We start from the raw sequence: 19,817 nt of genomic DNA on the forward strand, positions 1-19,817 counted from the left end.
TTCAAAATAATATAATTTATTAATTTTAATATTTTTATAGAATAATATACTTTAATTTTTTACATAATTTATAAATTATAAAAAAACTAAAAAATAGTTTATGATATTTAATTATTAATAGATAAAAAGTATATCATATATATATTAAAATTCTAAATCATTAATTATATATCTAAATATCATAAGAGTTTCATTTTTCAAATTTTCTTCTTCATAATTAAAGCATAAATTATATTTATAATATTATAAATATATTATATTTCAAAAATTTATACACACAATCAATCCGTGCATCTCAAAAGGTAAGAAAACTAATTTTTTTAATATCTTATTATACCCCTAAAAGACCAAAACTCTATTGTCAATATATTAAATATTTATATTTATTTAATCGGGGTTAACAAGTGTCTTATAATGGTATAGTAGAATATTTAAAAAATAAATATTAAAAAAAGACAGACAATAACGTATATTGCTAGTATATCAAATACTAACCTAATAAAATTTATTTTTTAAACATTTTTAAATATTTTTTCAATTTTATAAGAATTTTTAAAAAACTTTACTATTTTTTTTAGAGCTTCTTAATATTTTAAATAATTTATCTATATTTATATATTTTTAAATAAATTGAAAAATAAAATGATTTTTTACTAGTTTTTACAATTTAAAGCATTTTTTTACAATATTTAAATATTTAAATATTTTTTTTATCCATCAACGATTGATCAATGTCAATGAACAATCAGTCAACACCAATCAATGGTCAACCACCCGCAATCACTGTCAACTTACCACGTCATTGATGACATGACAAATTTTGGGCAACTTTTTTTATGTTCAAAATAAAAAAAAATATTAAAATGAGCAGAGGGTAAATTAGGAAGAAAGCGTAGATTTTAAGGTAAAAAGAAAGTTAAGGATAGTTTGGCCCCCGAAGTTGCGGCCGGCATAGGTGTTTAACTCGATTTCTTTAAAATTTTATGAACTTGGAAAATCATGGACTCCATTTCTTAACAATGCTAACAAAATCAAAATCAAAATCTTCCCTTTACTATGTTCACCTCATTTTTCATCCCAAAATTTCCATTTCTTCACTTCACACCGCAACAAAGGATAGCATCGTCCATAACTCTGCGAAAATCCTCCGCAAAAATACCAAATTCCTCGTTTATTGCAATACCCAGATTACTCAACATGGAAGAAACAGAAATATCAAAGAAGCTGAATCAATCTTCAACCGGATGCCCTTCAAAAGCACCGTATCTTGGACTGCCATGTTGACTGCATACGCAGAAAATGGGAACATTTCGAAAGCCCGTGAAGTGTTCGCTAAAATGCCTGAAAGAACAACTTCTTCGTATAATGCGATGATCACCGCTTATAATAAGAATGGTTGTATGGTTGATGAGGCTTATGAGCTTTTCTGCAACATGTCTGAACGGGACGCAGTGAGTTATGCTACGATGATCACGGGGTTTGTTAGTAAAGGAAGGTTTGATAAGGCCTTGGAAATTTACGAAAATACTCCTGGGAAATGGCGGGAACCGGTTTGTTCAAATGTATTGATAAATGGGTATGTGAAAGCTGGGAGATTGGATATGGCAGATGGCATTTTCGAAGGAATGGTTCAGAGAGATGTCGTTTCTTGGAGCCTAATGGTTGATGGGTATTGCAAAAGTGGGAGAATTATGGAGGCTAGAAAGTTGTTTGACAAGATGGTGGAGAGAAATGTAGTTACTTGGACAACAATGATTAATGGGTACCTAAAAATGGGATATTTAATTGATGGTTTTGGTTTGTTTTCGGCTATGAGAAAAGAGGAAGGAGTTTTGGTTAATTCTACTACTTTGACTGTTATATTTGAAGCTTGTGGACATTTTGATAGATGTAGAGAAGGAATTCAAATGCACGGATTGGTTTTAAAGTTGGGATTCGAATTTTCTGTTTTTCTAGGGAATTCTATTATTACCATGTATTGCAGATTTGGTTGTACTGGTTCTGCTAATTTGGTATTTGATTTGATGACGAGGAAAGATTTGGTTTCTTGGAATTCTTTGATCATGGGCCATGTTCAAGAGAATGAGATTGAGAAAGCTTATGAACTTTTTGAAAGGATGCCTAGAAAGGATGTAGTTTCTTGGACTACCATGATTATGGGGTTTTCTGGTAAAGGACAAACTGATAAAGCTGTCAAGTTGTTTAGAATGATGCCTGAGAAAGATGATGTTGCATGGACTGTAGTAATTTCAGGGTTTGTAAGTATTGAAATGTATGAGGAGGCTTTTCGCTGGTTTACTGAAATGCTTCAGAAATCAGTAAAGCCAGACTCTCATACTTTGAGCAGTCTGTTGAGTGCTTCTGCCAATTCAGCAATACTAAGCAATGGGCAGCAAATCCATGTCCAAGCAATAAAGATGTGTCTGGAACTCGATTTGTCAGTTCAAAATTCGCTTGTCTCAATGTATTCAAAATGTGGAAATGTAGCCGATGCTTGTCAAGTCTTTATGAGTATTAAAGAACCGAATGTTGTTTCTTTCAATACAATGATTACTGGCTTTGCTCAAAATGGATTTGCTAAAGAAGCACTTGAATTGTTTGGGAAAATGCAGAGTGAAGGGCAGGAGCCAAATCAGGTAACCTTTCTTGCTGTTTTGTCCACCTGCAGCCATGTTGGACTCATAGAAGTAGGATGGGAGCACTTCAAATCCATGACATCTTTATATAACATAGAACCAGGGCCTGACCACTATTCATGCATGGTTGATCTCCTCGGCCGAGCTGGGTTGTTTGATGAAGCAGTTGGTTTAATTTATTCAATGCCATTTGATCCCCATAGTGGAGTTTGGGGAGCTCTCCTGGGTGCAAGCATGACTCATCTCCGTATCGATTTCGCAAAGCTTGCAGCTCAGCAGCTTATTAAATTGGAGCCCGATAGTGCAACTCCTTATGTCGTTTTGTCCAACTTATATGCTATCTCGGGAAAGAAGAAAGATGGAGACAAAGTAAGAATAGACAAGAAATCAAAAAGGATAAAGAAGAGCCCTGGGTGTAGTTGGTTGGTAGTTAAAGACAAAGTTCATTTGTTTCTCTCAGGAGATCAATCTCATGAGGATTCAGAAGAGATTAGAGTTACATTACAGACAATTATGAAGGAAATGGAAGAGCTAGGTTGTTATAGATAGATGGCTCCTTTCTTAAGGTCCTCCTCTTTGCTCTCCATAGGATCTCTTCTGCTGTAATAGTTTCTATTATTTAAGGCTTGTGACTTTGTTCAAGCAGGCCATGCATTGGTCTCTATATTTTCTGTGTGCTTTTCTAATGCGAACAAATGCCTTTATCACTAGCAATGTTGCTTTGCTGAAAGGAGTTAACTTGACCATCCCATCTTTTCATGTTACTCTGCGTTCTCTTCCCTTTTCTGAGTCAAGAATGTAGTCCATTGGGTAAGTGATACTCGTAGCTCTACTTTTAGTATACTGGATGTGTAGTCTCATATCTTTCATCTGTTGTCCATTTTGCAGATGTGAGTTTGAACCAGAATTATGACGGCTACAGATCCCCAGGTAAGGGAAATGATATATGTGTCTCTTATATCATATCTTGAGTAAATTTTTTTATTCTTCTTAAAAATGCAAATCTGACCAATATTTTCTTGAATCTAAATAGTAATGTTATTGCTTCATAAAGTTTGTTCAACTTTTTTTTTTTTTTTGGTGAACAAAGTTTTACTTCTCTGAAACTGGTTAAATAGAAGACCATGAGGAAACAATCTGGCAGATCCTTTTCCCTTTTACTGCCCAGTTACCTGCTGCAGGTGGTTATGTGGTTGGATTTGATGTATGCCTTACTCATCTGAGTGTCTTCTTCACATAAATGCTATTACTTTGACTCTTCATTTTTCTCTAAGTGCTCGTATCATACATCCATGTTAGATGAATATTCAGACATGTCTGTGTCAAAAACATGTATATTTCCTCAATGACATTTGAGTCCGAGCTACATAGTCAAACATAGCAGAGAAACACAAATGCACTCATGCACACATGATTATTAATCATATTGCTTATATGAATCTGGGGGGTTTGTATGAGAGAGCAGCTTCAAGTCAAATGCAACATATTTTATGTGCTTGAATTCATATTTATTCTTAAATTTATTTTGCACTGATGACCTGGTAATGATTAATAAGTTGGATGTTCATGTGTTAGAAGTTAACTATTGTAGGATATGGCGATATGCTTATTGATGACTTGGTACATCTGGATTTGATGCTACAGGTCCAAATCTTTATTTTGTTTGAAGAATCGTATCCAACACCCTTGTCTAGCGCATATTCGGACATGGGCGCAGAGACATCACCTTTCTAAATCCTCTAAATGAGGACTTGCCGATCAATGTGGTGAACTGGATACTTTTGGAGTCATAATATGGTGGCTGTGGAAACAAAGAAACTACTTAGTGTTTGCAGCTGGGAATCCACTAATATAAATGGGAAACGCCTTGCATGTTTGAGGAGCACCATGGCGGCTGTTAAAAGTCAGCAGGCTCGAGGCAATAGAAAGACGATGGGGATTGGATGGAGGCCTGGATAAAACAAATTTGTGACAGAGCAGTGGACACCAGCAATAATCTTGCTTCAGCTGAGGGAATCTTTCGCAACTGTTATGGCTGTTGGATTAGTGGGTTTAGTAGGTTTCTAGGCCTCAATACTGTTATGCAAGTGGAGCTATAGGCGGTATATGACAGCCTCAGCATTGCTTGGGAGGCAGGGTCCAAAAAAGGTTTTGGTAGAATGTGACAATTCGGTAGTGAGACAGATGCCAACCGATTGCAATGCGAGTCCATTAGAGCTAGTAAGGAATACAAGGTAGCAGATGCAATGGCGAAGATTAGAAAATCTCCACGAATTTGTACCAATTGAGTAAAAACGAGCTAAGTTTAGGTAGGAAATTAAAGAAGAAATAGTAATTTTCTTGCAAAGGTGAAAGAATAGAGTGTTTCAATGCCAAGAAAATATAAAAGATGAAGAATTTTTTGAAAGAAAACTTTCAATCTTAGATCTAACAATAAAATAAAAAAGGATGGAGGGAAACAAAATAAAAATAAACAGACCATGGGTGTGGCTTTTTATAGCGAACTAACCATATTTTTGAAAACAGGCTATTTACCCTCTAAGTCCTCCTCTATTCTCCCTTGTTCTAATTACTCCTTTTTTAACCACTAGTTTTTAATTTACACAATTAACCTCTACTTTAACCACTATTTCCAAATTAGTCTTTATTAATTTTTACTAATGCCTTGATTATTAATACCATTATTATTTAGTTTAATTATTATTATTACAATTATTAATTAATTAATTTTTTATTCTATCTTAATTCTTAAACCCAATTTATCTCTCGAGCCCACAATCTAATACCGGACTCTACCAACCCGGTTTTCAAGATGTGAAACCTAGATTATTTTGACACCTATGCACCAATGCTAGGATGACCTCCACTCAAATTCTTATGGCACTTGCATCTATCCATAAATTACATGTACATCAAATGGATGTTAAGACGACTTTTTTGAATGGTGATCTCAAAGAAAAAGTCTACATGGAGCAACTAGAAGGTTTTGTACTTCCTAGGAATGAACATAAGGTGTGTAAGTTGATCATGTCATTATATAGTTTAAAACAAGCACCTAGACTGTGGCATGAGAAATTTGACTCGATTATTTTATCACATGGTTTTTTTATATAATGGTGCGAATAAATGTATTTACACTAAATTCACCAATAGATACGGTGTAATTATTTGTCTCTATGTAGACGATTTGTTAATTTTTGGGACAAACATGGAAGGTGTTCGCAAGACCAAAGAGCATCTAACCTCGAATTTTAAGATGAAGGATCTTAATAAGGTATATACAATTCTAGGTATAAAGTTGTAAAAGCATGAAAGGGGCTTTGCATTAAGCCAATATCACTACATCAAGAAAGTATTGGAAAAGTTCAAATACTTGCATATCAAGGATATGAACACTTCATACAATTCAAACTTCAAGTTAAGTAAGAATAACGGGAGGACTATAGTGCAACTTGAGTACGCCAACTCAATTGGAAGTCTAATGTATGCAATGCATTGCACTAGACCCGATATCACATTCACTGTGTGCAAATTGGCGAGATTTACAAATTGCCCTAGTATCGATCATTAGAAAGGAAATTTTAGGATTTTTGACTATATTAAGAAAACAAAAAATTTGAGAAAAACAAAAAATTTGAGATTATTCTATAGTGGTTATACAGCGGTACTCGAAGGTTACTCAGATGCAAGTTGAATTGCAAGTCTAAGTGACAATAAGTCCACATCGAGATGGATTTTTACGATCAGAAGTGGAGCCATTAGTTGACCCTCTAAGAAACAAACTTGCATCTCACATTCAACTACGGAGGCTAAATTTATAACCTTGTCGACTACTGGCAAGGAAGCGTAATGGCTAAGAAACCTCTTACTAGATATAAAGTTGTGGCCATAACGTAGGTTCGCCATTTTCGTTATTATAATAGTGAATACACCATGTACCGAGCGTATCATAAGGTGTACAATAGAAAGTCTAGACATATAAGTTTAAGACATGAGTATGTGAGACAATTTGTAACAGCCCAATTTCAATGAAATCGGAATAGTGGTTTCGGGACCACAAATTCGAGTTCGAAAAATGAAATTATTTAAATTTCATAAAATGATAAGTATTATGATAGGAATATTGCATGAAAATTTTTATTGAAAAATTTTATCAATTATGTGTCTAATTGCAAAAAGGACTAAATTGAATAAAATATCAAAGTTGAATTCTAGTAGTTATAAGGATTAAATAGCTATAGAATTAAAAGTGAGAAGTCCTTATATGGCAATTAGACCATTGATGAAAAATATGTAGATATTTTTAATGAGTCATCCATGGAAAAATTGAAAAAGATTAAAGATTAAATTAGAAATTGAATTAAATAAAGTATGACAAATGGTTAAATAGAATTAAAACTCATTTTATATCATCTTCTTCTTCATAAAATACATGAAAACCCTAGGAGAGAGAAAAGAAACTTTTCAAGCTTGAATCGGTAAGTTCTATGTCCCGTTTTTAGTAATTTTTATATTTTTGAGATCGGGAAAGCTTAATTTCTTTATTTGAGTGATTAAATTAAAAGAAAACCAAAGTTTAGAAAACTAAACATGGATGAATATGCTGTAAATTGAAAGTTTTTGATAGAAAATGAAAGATTATTGATAGATAAACCACTTTTACAAAGTGATTTTTAGTGAAAACATGTGTAGGGACTAAATTACAAAGTAGTGAAATTCCTGGAAAATTTTTGAAATTTATGAAATACATGTGCTGTACAAGTTATATTTGAATTTTTAATAAGCTTGGAATAAGAAGTAAATTGCATGAATATCAATTTCCGAGCCTAGGGACGAAATTGAAATTAATTAAAAGTTTAGGAGCAAAATGGTACTTTTTCCTAAAATGTGAAATGGGCTTGATTGAATGTAAAAATCATAGAATTGATGATTAAATTTATTTATATAGATCTGGAAGTGTCGAACAAAGAAAAAGATCGAGGGAAAGAAAAAGTCTCGGACTAGTAAATACGATCAATTGTCAAGGTAAGTTCGTATAACTAAATTAAGCATGTAGATGTGTTGAATTGATTGTTGAATTATGTACATTATGATTTGTAATTGGTATTTACAAGTAATAAACCAATAATGATTTGTGATTTACATATAAATGATGAAATATTACAAGAATCCGTTTGAATATTGATTTCTGTTTGGACAGGTGATTACTGTGTATATGAGATCCTGCATATGTTGTAGTAAAGATTGTTCCGAAAGGATAATCTTTTGATCTCATTATGAAAAGGAAATGTATCCCGAAAGGGTGATACTTGAAAAGGACTTATGTACCCAAGTTGTACAACTTGAAAAAAGTTATGTACACTTTGTGTGTACAGTTGATAAGGTTAGGTATATTTTGTGTATACCATATGGAAAGGAAATGTATACTTTGTGTGTACCACTTGAAAAGGAATGTACACCTCAAGTGTACAATTGGAAAAGGAAAGGTCTGTCAGAAATTCAATAATTCAGCAGTAACGACATACATAGATATATAAAGAGAAATGGATGAGCTCATCTATGCATTTTAATGTTTTTGAAAACTAATCAATTGGTTGAATGATTGTGTATAGGCCTTATTTGCTAATTGATTAAGTTAATGGACATATTACTTAATGTGTAAATTACTTGATGAACATGAATGGTAAGTGTATTTTGGTTATATGAACTTACTAAGCATTAATGCTTACTAGGTTTATTTTTTCGATTTTATAGTGCTCAAAGCTCGTGAAGGTTGGATTTCGGGTCGGAGTTATCATCACACTATCTATCCCTTGATTTTGGTAAAAATGTTAGACTTATTTTGATATAATGGCATGCATAGACTAATGTCACTACAGGAAAATAGACTTTTAGCGGCGCTTTTTTTAGCCTTTAGCGGCGCTTTCTAAAACGCCGCTATAGGTAACGCCACAAAAATTGTGGCCCTTTGATACTTAAGAAATTGCAAGTTAGAATTCCATACGGGCTGGCCACACGACCATGGGATCCCCACGGGCTGGCCACACGGCCATGTCCGAATCAGAGGGTTGAAGTGAATATGCTAAAGAGGCTTTCTTTGAAATGTTGGATAAATGGTTTCCTGAATATTTGAGAAGAAATTTTGCTGCTTCTCAATTACAACCTCCCCCAACAAATACTCAGACTGTTCTTGAGAGACCATCGGGTACTGAAACTGTTAGAATTAGTAAGGCTCTAGTGGATAAACTCAAAAAATATGGGGCTGAGGAATTTAGAGCTACAATTGATGATGATTCAAAAAAAGCTGAATTCTAGCTGGAAAATACTACTTGAATGTTGGACGAATTATCATGTACTCCAGCTGAATGCTTGAAATGTGCTGTATCTTTGTTAAATGACACGACTTATCACTGGTGGAAAATAGTAAATTCAGTGGTTCCAAAAGAAAATATTACTTGGGAATTCTTTCAATCTGAATTCAGAAAGAAATATATTAGTCAAAGATTCTTAGGTCAGAAAAGGAAAGAATTTCTAGAATTAAAATTTCTAGAATTAAAGTAGGGGAACAGGACCGTTGAGGAATATGAAAGGGAGTTTGTACGGTTAAACCAATATGCTAGTGAATGGGTACAAACAGGGGCAGAAATGTGTAAACGTTTTGAGGAAGGATTAAATGAAAACATAAAGTTACTGATTGGTATTCTAGAAATAAGAGAGTTTGCAGGACTTGCTGATCATGCAAAGAAAGCTGAAGAGCTAAGTAAAGAAAAGAAGAAGGCAAACAGAGAAGCCCGATCCTCTGGGAAAAGACCTATTGTTAGGTCTCAATTATTTTCTTCAAAGAAATCAAAGAGGTATCAAGAAGGATCTACTACTTCAGCTGGGTATTTCGGTAAAGAGCGTGGTTCTCAACGCTCTAATCCCAGGCCATCGTCACCGACAATGACTAGTGTTGGAAGTGTGGGAAACATGAAGCTAATATGTAAACACTGTAACAAATTTCATTATGGTGAGTGCCGAATGAAAATCGGCGCATGTTACAAATGTGGTTCATTTGATCACTTCTTAAAAGATTGTCCAGAAATAGTAGAAAGATATGCTGAACAGACTTCAAAACCAGGTAACACTGCTTCAAGAGGCAGACCACCTAGACACACACTACAAAAGATTCAAATGTTAAATCTGAGGCTCGATCTCCTGTAAGAACATATGCTATACGAGCCCGAGAAGATGCTTCAGCGCTAGATGTCATTACTGGTACTTTTTCTTTACTAGATACCGATATTACTGCATTGATTGATCTTGGTTCCACACACTTGTATATATGCACAAATTTAGTAAATGTTAAAAATTTACCTGTTGAATTCACTGAATTTGTGGTAGAAGTCTCAAATCCTTTGGGTCAATGTGTAAAGGTGGATAAAGTTTGTAAAACTGTCCACTTTTGGTAAAGGGTAAATGTTTCTTAGTTGATTTAATGCTACTACCTTTTGATGAATTCGATGTGATATTGGGAATGGATTGGTTAACCCAACATGATGAAATGGTAAATTGTAAGTAGAAATATATTGTGTTGAAATGTCAAGATAGTGAGTTACTTCATGTTGAATTTGACAAGCTAGATGGATTATTTAATATGATTTCAGCAATAGCAGCACAAAAATGTATGAGGAAGGGATATGATGCTTATCTTGCTTATGTGTTGGATATTAAGGTAACCGAGTCAAAGATTCAATCTGTGCCAGTTGTATGTGAGTTTCCAGACGTGTTTCTGAAAGAATTTCTTGGCTTACCACCTGTCGGAGAAGTGGAGTTTTCTATACATCTAATTCCGGGAACAACACCAATATTGATAGCACCTTATCGATTAGCTCTTGCCGAGTTAAAAGAGCTGAAGGCGCAGTTACAAAAATTAATTGACAGGGGTTTTGCTCGGCCTAGTTTCTCACCATGGGGTGCTCCGGTGTTATTTGTAAAGAAAAAATACGGATATTTGAGGTTGTGTATTGATTGCCGGCAACTCAACAAAGTCATTATAAAGAATAAATATCTACTGCCTCGAATTGATGACTTATTTGATCAGTTAAAGGGAGCTACTGTATTTTCAAAGATTAATCTTTATTCGGGTTATTACCAGCTCCGGGTAAAGGATTCAGATGTTCCAAAGACAGCTTTCAGAACTAGATATGGTCATTACAAATTCTTGGTGATGCCATTTGGATTAACAAATGCACCAGTAGTGTTTATAGATTTAATGAACAGGATTTTTAGACCATACTTAGATAGGTTTGTTGTGGTATTCATAGATGATATTTTAGTTTATTCTCGAAGTGAAGATGAACATACTGAACATTTGAGGATTGTGTTACGAGAAAAACAATTGTTTGCCAAGTTTAGTAAATGTGAATTTTGGTTATGAAAAGTTAGCTTTCTTGGTCACATTGTATCTGCTGAAGGCATCAAGGTTGACCCGAGCAAAATTTCAGCAATTAGTAATTGGAGTCCACCAAAGAACGTGTTAGAGGTCAGATGTTTTTTGGGTTTAGCCGAGTATTATTTGGAGATTTGTTAAAAGATTTTCAATGATTGCTTCTCCGATAACTCGTTTGTTGCAGAAAGATGTAAAATTCGAGTGGAGTGATAAATGTCAGCAGAGTTTTGATAGACTGAAGACTTTGTTAACTGAAGCACCTGTATTGGTACAACCTGAATTAGGTAAGGAATTTGTAATTTACAGTGATGTATCTTTAAATGGTTTAGGTTGTGTTTTGATGCAAGAAGGTAAATTGGTTGCCTATGCTTCAAGACAACTTAAACCACATGAAAGAAATTACCCGATATATGATCTTGAACTGGCAGCCATAGTGTTTGCATTGAAAATATGGTGGTATTATTTATATGGTGAAAAATGTCATATTTACACTGACCATAAAAGTCTGAAGTATTTAATGACACAAAAAGACTTGAATTTTAGGCAACGCAGGTGGCTCGAGTTAATAAAAGATTATGATTTGATTATTGACTATCATCCGGGAAAGGCCAATGTTGTGGCGGATGCACTGAGTAGGAAATCTTTGTTTACTTTAAGAGTAATGAACACCGATTATGTTGTTCAGATGATGGTTCGGCTGTAGTTGAATTGAAAGCTAGACCTACATTTATACAACAAATCTATGAAGCACAGAAAAGTGACAATGAGTTGCAAGTTAAACGGGAGCAATGTCAAAAGAATTCTGATTCAGAGTTTCAAATGGGATCTGATGATTTCTTGTTGTTTAAAAATAAAATATGTATTCTAAAGAACTCAGAACTGGTACAAAAGATTTTGTATAAAGCTCATAATGGTACAATGTCAGTTTATCCCGGTAGTAATAAAATGTATAATGATTTGAAAAAGATATATTGGTGGCCGAAAGTAAAAAGAGATATTTCTATATTCGTAGCCAAATGTTTAATATGTCAACAAGTGAAAGATGAGCATCAGATGCCTTCAGAGTTATTACAGCCAATCAATATATCGGAGTGGAAATAGGAAAGGATTACCATGGACTTTGTAATGGGATTGCCTATGTCACCAAGAAAGAAAGATGCCATTTGGGTAGTTGTTGACTGGTTAACAAAGTCGGCACATTTCATACAGGTATGTATAGAATTTTCATTGGATAAATTAGCCGAATTGTATGTCTCTGAAATTGTTAGATTGCATGGTGTACCAGTTTTTATTATTTTTTATAAAGATCCTCGATTTACATCTCGGTTTTGGCATAAGTTACAAGAAGCATTGGGCATCCAGTTGTATTTTAGTACTGTATTCCACCCTCAAACTGATGGTCAATCAGAACGGGTGATCCAGATTTTAAAAGACATGTTACGGTGTTGTGTGCTTGAATTTGAAGGTAACTGGGAATGGTACTTGCCTCTGATTGAATTTGCTTATAATAATAGCTACCAATCTAGTATTAAAATGGCACCGTATGAAGCTTTATATGGTCGGAAATGTAAAACACCATTGTACTGGTCAGAGCTCAGTGAAAGGAAGATTCATGGGGTTTATCTAATTCGAGAAACTAAGGAAAAAGTAAAGGTGATACAAGACAGCTTGAAAGCAGCTTCAGACAGACAAAAGTCTTATGCTGATCTTAAAAGAAAAGAAATTGAGTTTGAGATTGGTTATAAGGTATTCTTGAAAGTGTCACCCTGGAAGAAAGTTCTCCGGTTTGGCCGTAAAGGAAAATTAAGTCCTTGGTTTATTGGACCATATGAGGTCATTGAAAGAATTGGATTGGTAGCTTATCGGTTAGCATTACTGTCAGAACTTGAAAGAATTCACAATGTTTTTCATGTGTCAATGTTAAGACAGTATCCATCGGATCCATCACATGTTATCTCTCCAACAGAACTGGAAATTTAGCCCGACATGACATATAGTGAGGAACCAGTTAAGATCTTAGCACGAGAAACAAAAGAGTTGAGTTGAGAAATAAAAAGATAGCATTGGTAAATGTTCTTTGGTAGAAACATGGAATTGAAGAAGCTACCTAGGAACCTGAATATATCATGAAAAGACAGTACTCGAATCTTTTCACTGGTAAGATTTTCGAGGATGAAAATCCTTAAGGGGGGAGAGTTGTAACAGCCCAATTTCAGTGAAATTGGAATAGTGGTTTCGGGACCACAGATTCGAGTCCGAAAAATGAAATTATTTAAATTTCATAAAATGATAAGTATTATGATAGGAATATTGCATGAAAATTTTTATAGAAAAATTTTATCAATTATGTGTCTAATTGCAAAAAGGACTAAATTGAATAAAATGTCAAAGTTGAATTCTAGTAGTTATAAGGATTAAATAGCTATAGAATTAAAAGTGAGAAGTCCTTATATAGAAATTAGACCATTGATGAAAAATATGTAGATATTTTTAATGAGTCATCCATGGAAAAATTGAAAAAGGTTAAGGATTAAATTGGAAATTGAATAAAATAAAATATGATAAATGATTAAATAGAATTAAAATTCATTTTACATCATCATCTTCTTCATAAAATACATGAAAAACCTAAGAGAGAGAAAGGAAACTTTTCAAGCTTGAATCGGTAAGTTCTATGTCCCGTTTTTAGTAATTTTTATATTTTTGAGATCGGGAAAGCTTAATTTCTTTATTTGAGTGATTAAATTAAAAGAAAACCAAAGTTTTAAAAAATTAAACTTGGATGAATATTCTGTAAATTGAAAGTTTTTGATAGAAAATGAAAGATTATTGATAGATAAACCACTTTTACAAAGTGATTTTTAGTGAAAACATGTGTAGGGACTAAATTGCAAAGTAGTGAAATTCTTGAAAAAATTCTGAAATTTATGCAATACATATGTTATAAAAGTTATACTAGAATTTTGAATAAGCTTGGAATAAAGAGTAAATTGCATGAATATCAATTTCCGAGCCTAGAGACGAAATTGAAATTAATTAAAAGTTTAGGGGCAAAATGGTACTTTTGAGTAAAATATGAAATGGGCTTGATTGAATGTAAAAATCATAGAATTGATGATTAAATTTATTTATATAGATCTGGAAGTGTCGAACAAAGAAAAAAATCGAGGGAAAGAAAAAGTCTCAGACTAGTAAATACGATCAATTGTCAAGGTAAGTTCGTATAACTAAGTTAAGCATGTAGATGTGTTGAATTGATTGTTGAAATATGTACATCATGATTTGTAATTGGTATGTACAAGTAATAAACCAATAATGATTTGTGATTTACATGTAAATGATGAAATATTACAAGAATCCGTTTGAATATTGATTTCCGATTGGACAGGTGATTACCGTGTATATGAGATCCTGCATATGTTGCAGTAAAGGTTGTTCTGAAAGGATAATTTTTTGATCTCATTATGAAAAGGAAATGTATCCCGAAAGGGTGATACTTGAAAAAGACTTATGTACCCAAGTGGTACAACTTGAAAAAGGTTATGTACACTTTGTGTGTACACTTGGTAAGGTTAGGTATATTTTGTGTATACCATATGGAAAGGAAAGGTATACTTTGTGCGTACCACTTGAAAAGGAATGTACACCTCAAGTGTACAACTGGAAAAGGAAAGGTCCATCGGAAATTCAATAATTCAGTGGTAACGACATACATAGATATAGAAAGAGAAATGGTATGATGAGCTCATCTATGCATTTTAGTGTTTTTGAAAACTAATCAATTGGTTGAATGATTGTGTATAGGCCTTATTTGCTAATTGAATAAGTTAATGGATATATTACTTAATGTGTAAATTACTTGATGAACATGAATGGTAAGTGTATTTTGGTTATATGAACTTACTAAGCATTAATGCTTACTAGGTTTATTTTTTCGATTTTATAGTGCTCAAAGCTCGTGAAGGTTGGATTTCGGGTTAGAGTTATCATCACACTATCTATCCCTTGATTTTGGTAAAAATGTTAGACTTATTTTGATATAATGGCATGTATAGACTAATGTAGACAAGTAATACGTAGAAATGATGGTTTGTAATATAGCCATTGGAATGGCTAGTAATGTATGTCTTAATGATGATATGGTATGGTATTGTATCATGAGTTGCTTTTGGTTAATCAAGTTAATTAAAACCATCCATGAACACAAATTGTCAAATTTTATGTAAAAGTAAGTTTAGAAGTATGATTGAAAACAGGAACATATCAGTTTGAATATTGGAAATTGGTTGAAATGGATGGTATATACTTGTAAGTTCTCATGCAGGGAATTGATTAAGTTTGGGTGAGAAATAGGGCTAGGAAATGGCCTTATTTCATCTACACGGGTAAGACACACGGGCGTGCGTGACATAAGGTAAGCCCACTGGCGTGTGAAATGACCGTGTGTCCCCTGTATTCTTAAATTTGAAGTCAGGATAGTACACGGGCAAAAGACATGGCCGTGTGTCTTGGTCGTATGAAGGACACGAGTTTCAAGCATGGTCGTGTGTCAAAATCATGTGAAAATGGCTTAAAATGGTGAAAAATCAGTGTACCACACGACCTAGCCACATGGGCGTGTGCCCAGGCGGTGTGACCCTTTGATACTTAAGAAATTGTAAGTCAGAATTCCACACGGGCTGGCTACACGGCCATGGGATCCCCACGGGCTAGTCACACAACCATGTCCCAAGCCACACAGGCATGTGCCCCTATCTTCAAGGATAAAATTCCAAAGTTGCTAGTTTAGTCCCGAACCACTTCCAAAGCATGTATTGGGCCCCGTAGGCCCATATTAGGGACTTTTTGATGAAATTTGAAAAGTTTTGATTTAGAATACAAATTTATGACTAGGTTTTGTACAAATGCTAATGTATAAGTTCAGAAATGCCTCGTAACCCTATTTCGGTGACGAATACGGGTTAGGGGTGTTACACAATTGATTATGGACGGTGTGAGAACTGTTACCTATGTTAAGTCAATTGAAAATTTAGCGGATCCATTGACAAAAAGTTTGTCAAGGGATTTGGTTAAGAGTACCACCACTAAGATGGGATTAAAACCATTCTAATCGCATCATTGATAATTGAAACCTTACCTTGTTCTAGCCAAAAGTTAGTTTCGAGGTTCAAAATGTAATAACAAGTTATCAAATGACAACATGTACTAAGAATAAGGATTTTGTGTTTATGTTTCAGGAGGATGAGTTTTACTGTTAATGGATGGACATTAATTGTCATGAAATCCACCTATACGAACATAAAGCAGTGCTGCTTCAATGAGATTTTCTTTATAGTTTTCTCTTGTACATGTTCATGAAACAGGACGAGCACATAGTCATAATCGTGCTAAAGAAAATAAACTCATACTCTAAAACATTATGGTTATATGTGAAATTTTTTCGGTATTGACTTTAAGAGTGATGGTTCAAGCGACTAGCCACCATTCACTTTGTTGATACTTTGAGAGTTTGCATTAAAGGAAGGTTTAATCTGCGGACACTCTTCTTTATGCATAATCGTTGTGTACTTATTTTTTGAAATTAGCAATCTAGTGGGGGCTTGTTGGAAATTGTAGATTGCAAATTAATTATTCATGAGCACTATTCAAATTAAAAGTGATGATTTATCATCCAATGGATACATTTCCATAGGACATGTTTCTTCTAAGAAGTATGTTCAATATGAAGGGTTGTGGCTATTCAAGATAGTATCCATTAAGTGCATATAAATAGAGGGACTATGGTGCTCACAAAGTACATTACAATCAATCCAATTTCAGAAAATAGAGTAAGAGTTAGGAAATTCCTCAATTTTGCCAATCGAAGGAAATTCAAAAGCTTCATTGAATCTTGAGAGTACCTTTGTCTTAACCCTCTAGCAACTTTGTGTGGGGGCAAATAGTTCTCTTTAGAAAGCATCATTCACACCTCAATGTCTATTGTTTAATTCCATATAGTCTCCGGATCTATCGTCTCCACATTTGAGAATGTAAACTTTTTTTTTAGTTTAGCTTATGCAATCTTTAACATTTTAATGATGAAATTTATAATTTTTTTTTGTGAATTATAAGAGGAGAGCAAAGCGCTAACAGTATCGCGATTAGAACCCAAGCCACACTAGGGACGATGAATATCCTAATCATTAGGCTAATACCCAAGGTTTATTATAATCTACTATATTGTTATGAATTGTTAATTATTATGTTATACAATATTTACTACAATAACATTATTATATCATTACGATATTATATATTAAATATTTACTAAATATTTAAATAATTTAAAGAGTTTATAATTATTTAACATGTTAGACTAAAATTTAAATTAACAGGTAAGTTGAGATAATTTAAAAACTTAAATGTATAAATAATTATAATACCATACCAAAAATTTAATAATTTTAAATATGAAATTTATTTTTGATTAATAACTTATGAAATTGACAATTATGTTGTAAATAATTTAATATTATCTTATAATATATTTTTATTAATAATTTTAATTTAATGAAGATTTTTAATCTAAAAAGCCTTCTTTATTCTATTGAGTTATTATAAATTCAAATTTATTAATTGATATAGATGAATATATTCTTAAAATTGTACAATTTTTTTTTATCTTTTATATGGATTTTTTTTCATATTGGAGTAGAGGATGAGGGTCACACGGTTTGTGTTGAGATATTTTTATATTTGGTAAATAAATCATTCCTAAAAATTAGGGATTATCAAATATGGTTAATGATCTTTTTCGTATTTAGTTTTTCTATTTTTAGCTTTAAGTTTACTAATTTAGTTATTGTAAAGCCTATAAAAGGTTAGAACCATTTGGAGTTATTCATCTACTTAATAAAAATCATTCTTCTTTCATTTGAGTTAAGAACTCGTTTTTCTTTCTCTACTTGTAAGTGCAACAGTGGTATCTGAGCCATGTTTGTTCTTCTTAGCCTAGAAAAGGTTTCATTTATGACCTCAGAAAGTAGTTTTATTCAAGTAGCCATTCTGACCGCCTCTAAACATGTGAACATTTAGAGTAAAAATCATACAAATAAAAATATATAAAATCAGTATGGTATCTATAAGTGAATAAGTTAAATTGTAATATATTTTAGTGTTACAATGGAACACTGGGAAGTATTCTGAGGATCGTACCCAAGGGAAGTTGAACTAAATCTAAATATATTATCTACACTAGTAAGTCTAAATAGTAATCACCAAAAATCATATTACGATAATTAAAATTGAGGATAAAATTATAAAAAAACATAAAAAAACTAACTACTGAAGACAATGTTAACAATGAGGATTTCTCAATCAACAAACAAAAGATTAACTCACTTCGGTGGTTGTAATTAACTTCAAAATTCGAGTTTTCATTAGGGAATTAGTTATTAATTAAACAATATTACCTCACAGCCTTTACTACTTCACTAATCGATCAGTAAACGCTTATCTCTCGACCTCACTTTCCTTACCAAGATAAATCCATGATTTACTCAATAAACTTATCTCTCGACCTCGTTTATCCTAGATTACTTCCTAGGGTCGTCAATCCTAGGGTTTAAACGCACATGAATTTATACCAACTAATTCTATTAGAAAACCCTTAATTCTTTCGTTAATCATTCACACATTCGCTTGTTAATCTCCCTAAGGATCTATCCACTCATGAACACAACTTCCATATTCTCTAAAATTAATTTAATCATGCACAACACACATAAATAAATTAAAACAAGATAAGGATAAAAATTACTCCATTTGATAAACTTGATACGCTCGGAATCGCGAAATCCTTTAGCAGTGATTGAGATATCGTCGATTGCAAACAAGAAACAGAACGAAAATATGAAAATGCCTAAAAACGAAGACTTGGATTCGAATCCAAGTCGAACAACAATAAAATAAATTGTCTTCGAAAATAATCTAAAGTTAATTAAAATACTAAAACTAATAACTAAAACCCTAAAATGGCTTGGCAAAAAGCTCCCTAAGCCTTAGCTCAACTAACTATTTATAGACTAAGTTTGATAGTCATAATTAGGTTAGATACAAGCCTTAATTACATAAAATATAAGTTTTGCGGACGAAAACACGCTCGCTTAATTTTTGCCCATCATCGCACATGTGTCGTGACATAGCCTTATGCGTGTCGCGACACACAACTTCAAATGCAATATTTTTATTGGCTTGATTGTGTTGCGGCTCTGAAAGCTTGTGTTAAAACCCGACTATCGTTCCTAATGCTTTTGGGCCTCCAAAAGATATCCTACACACTCAATTAAATCATTAAAACTACCTTAAGTCAATATTGGCCCAATGGGTCAACTAACTCGAACTAATGCATAAAAACGCTTATTTTGCAATATTTTGAATCTAAATTAAGAAATGTGAAAATGCAATAAAATATATTAAAATGACAAAAAAACAAGCTCGCTAAGTGCCAAGAATTACTTAATTTGTCACTACGATTTATGGCAGATCAGATACCCCCACACTTAAGTAATTGCTTGTCCTAAAGCAAACAAAAAAGAAAAATAAAAACTAAAGAACAAAAAGAAAAATGCAAAGATAACGTACTCGAGAATGTTTCGTACAAGAGACTGAATCGGAACGATGTAAACATGTTATGCATAATCATGTAATTCTAGCGTGATATATAATTAACTCCCGATTTTTCATGTTAGGCAAATTAATTCATTAAGTTA

The 19,817-nt window shown here is 33.1% G+C and overlaps 1 protein-coding gene across 1 annotated transcript; it reads left to right on the plus strand.

Annotated features, from left to right (window-relative positions):
• The first annotated feature begins 890 nt into the window (after positions 1–890).
• On the plus strand, positions 891–5,043 carry LOC107903779 (pentatricopeptide repeat-containing protein At1g53600, mitochondrial). Its single transcript, XM_016829938.2, has 3 exons — positions 891–3,446; positions 3,525–3,566; positions 4,281–5,043. Exon 1 carries the CDS (start codon positions 984–986, stop codon positions 3,183–3,185), a length of 2,202 nt encoding a protein of 733 aa, XP_016685427.1. The 5' UTR covers positions 891–983; the 3' UTR covers positions 3,186–3,446; positions 3,525–3,566; positions 4,281–5,043.
• Positions 5,044–19,817: the final 14,774 nt, after the last annotated feature.

The sequence above is a fragment of the Gossypium hirsutum genome, chromosome A10 (assembly GCF_007990345.1).
Source record: "Gossypium hirsutum isolate 1008001.06 chromosome A10, Gossypium_hirsutum_v2.1, whole genome shotgun sequence".
NCBI classification, from domain to species: domain Eukaryota; kingdom Viridiplantae; phylum Streptophyta; class Magnoliopsida; order Malvales; family Malvaceae; genus Gossypium; species Gossypium hirsutum.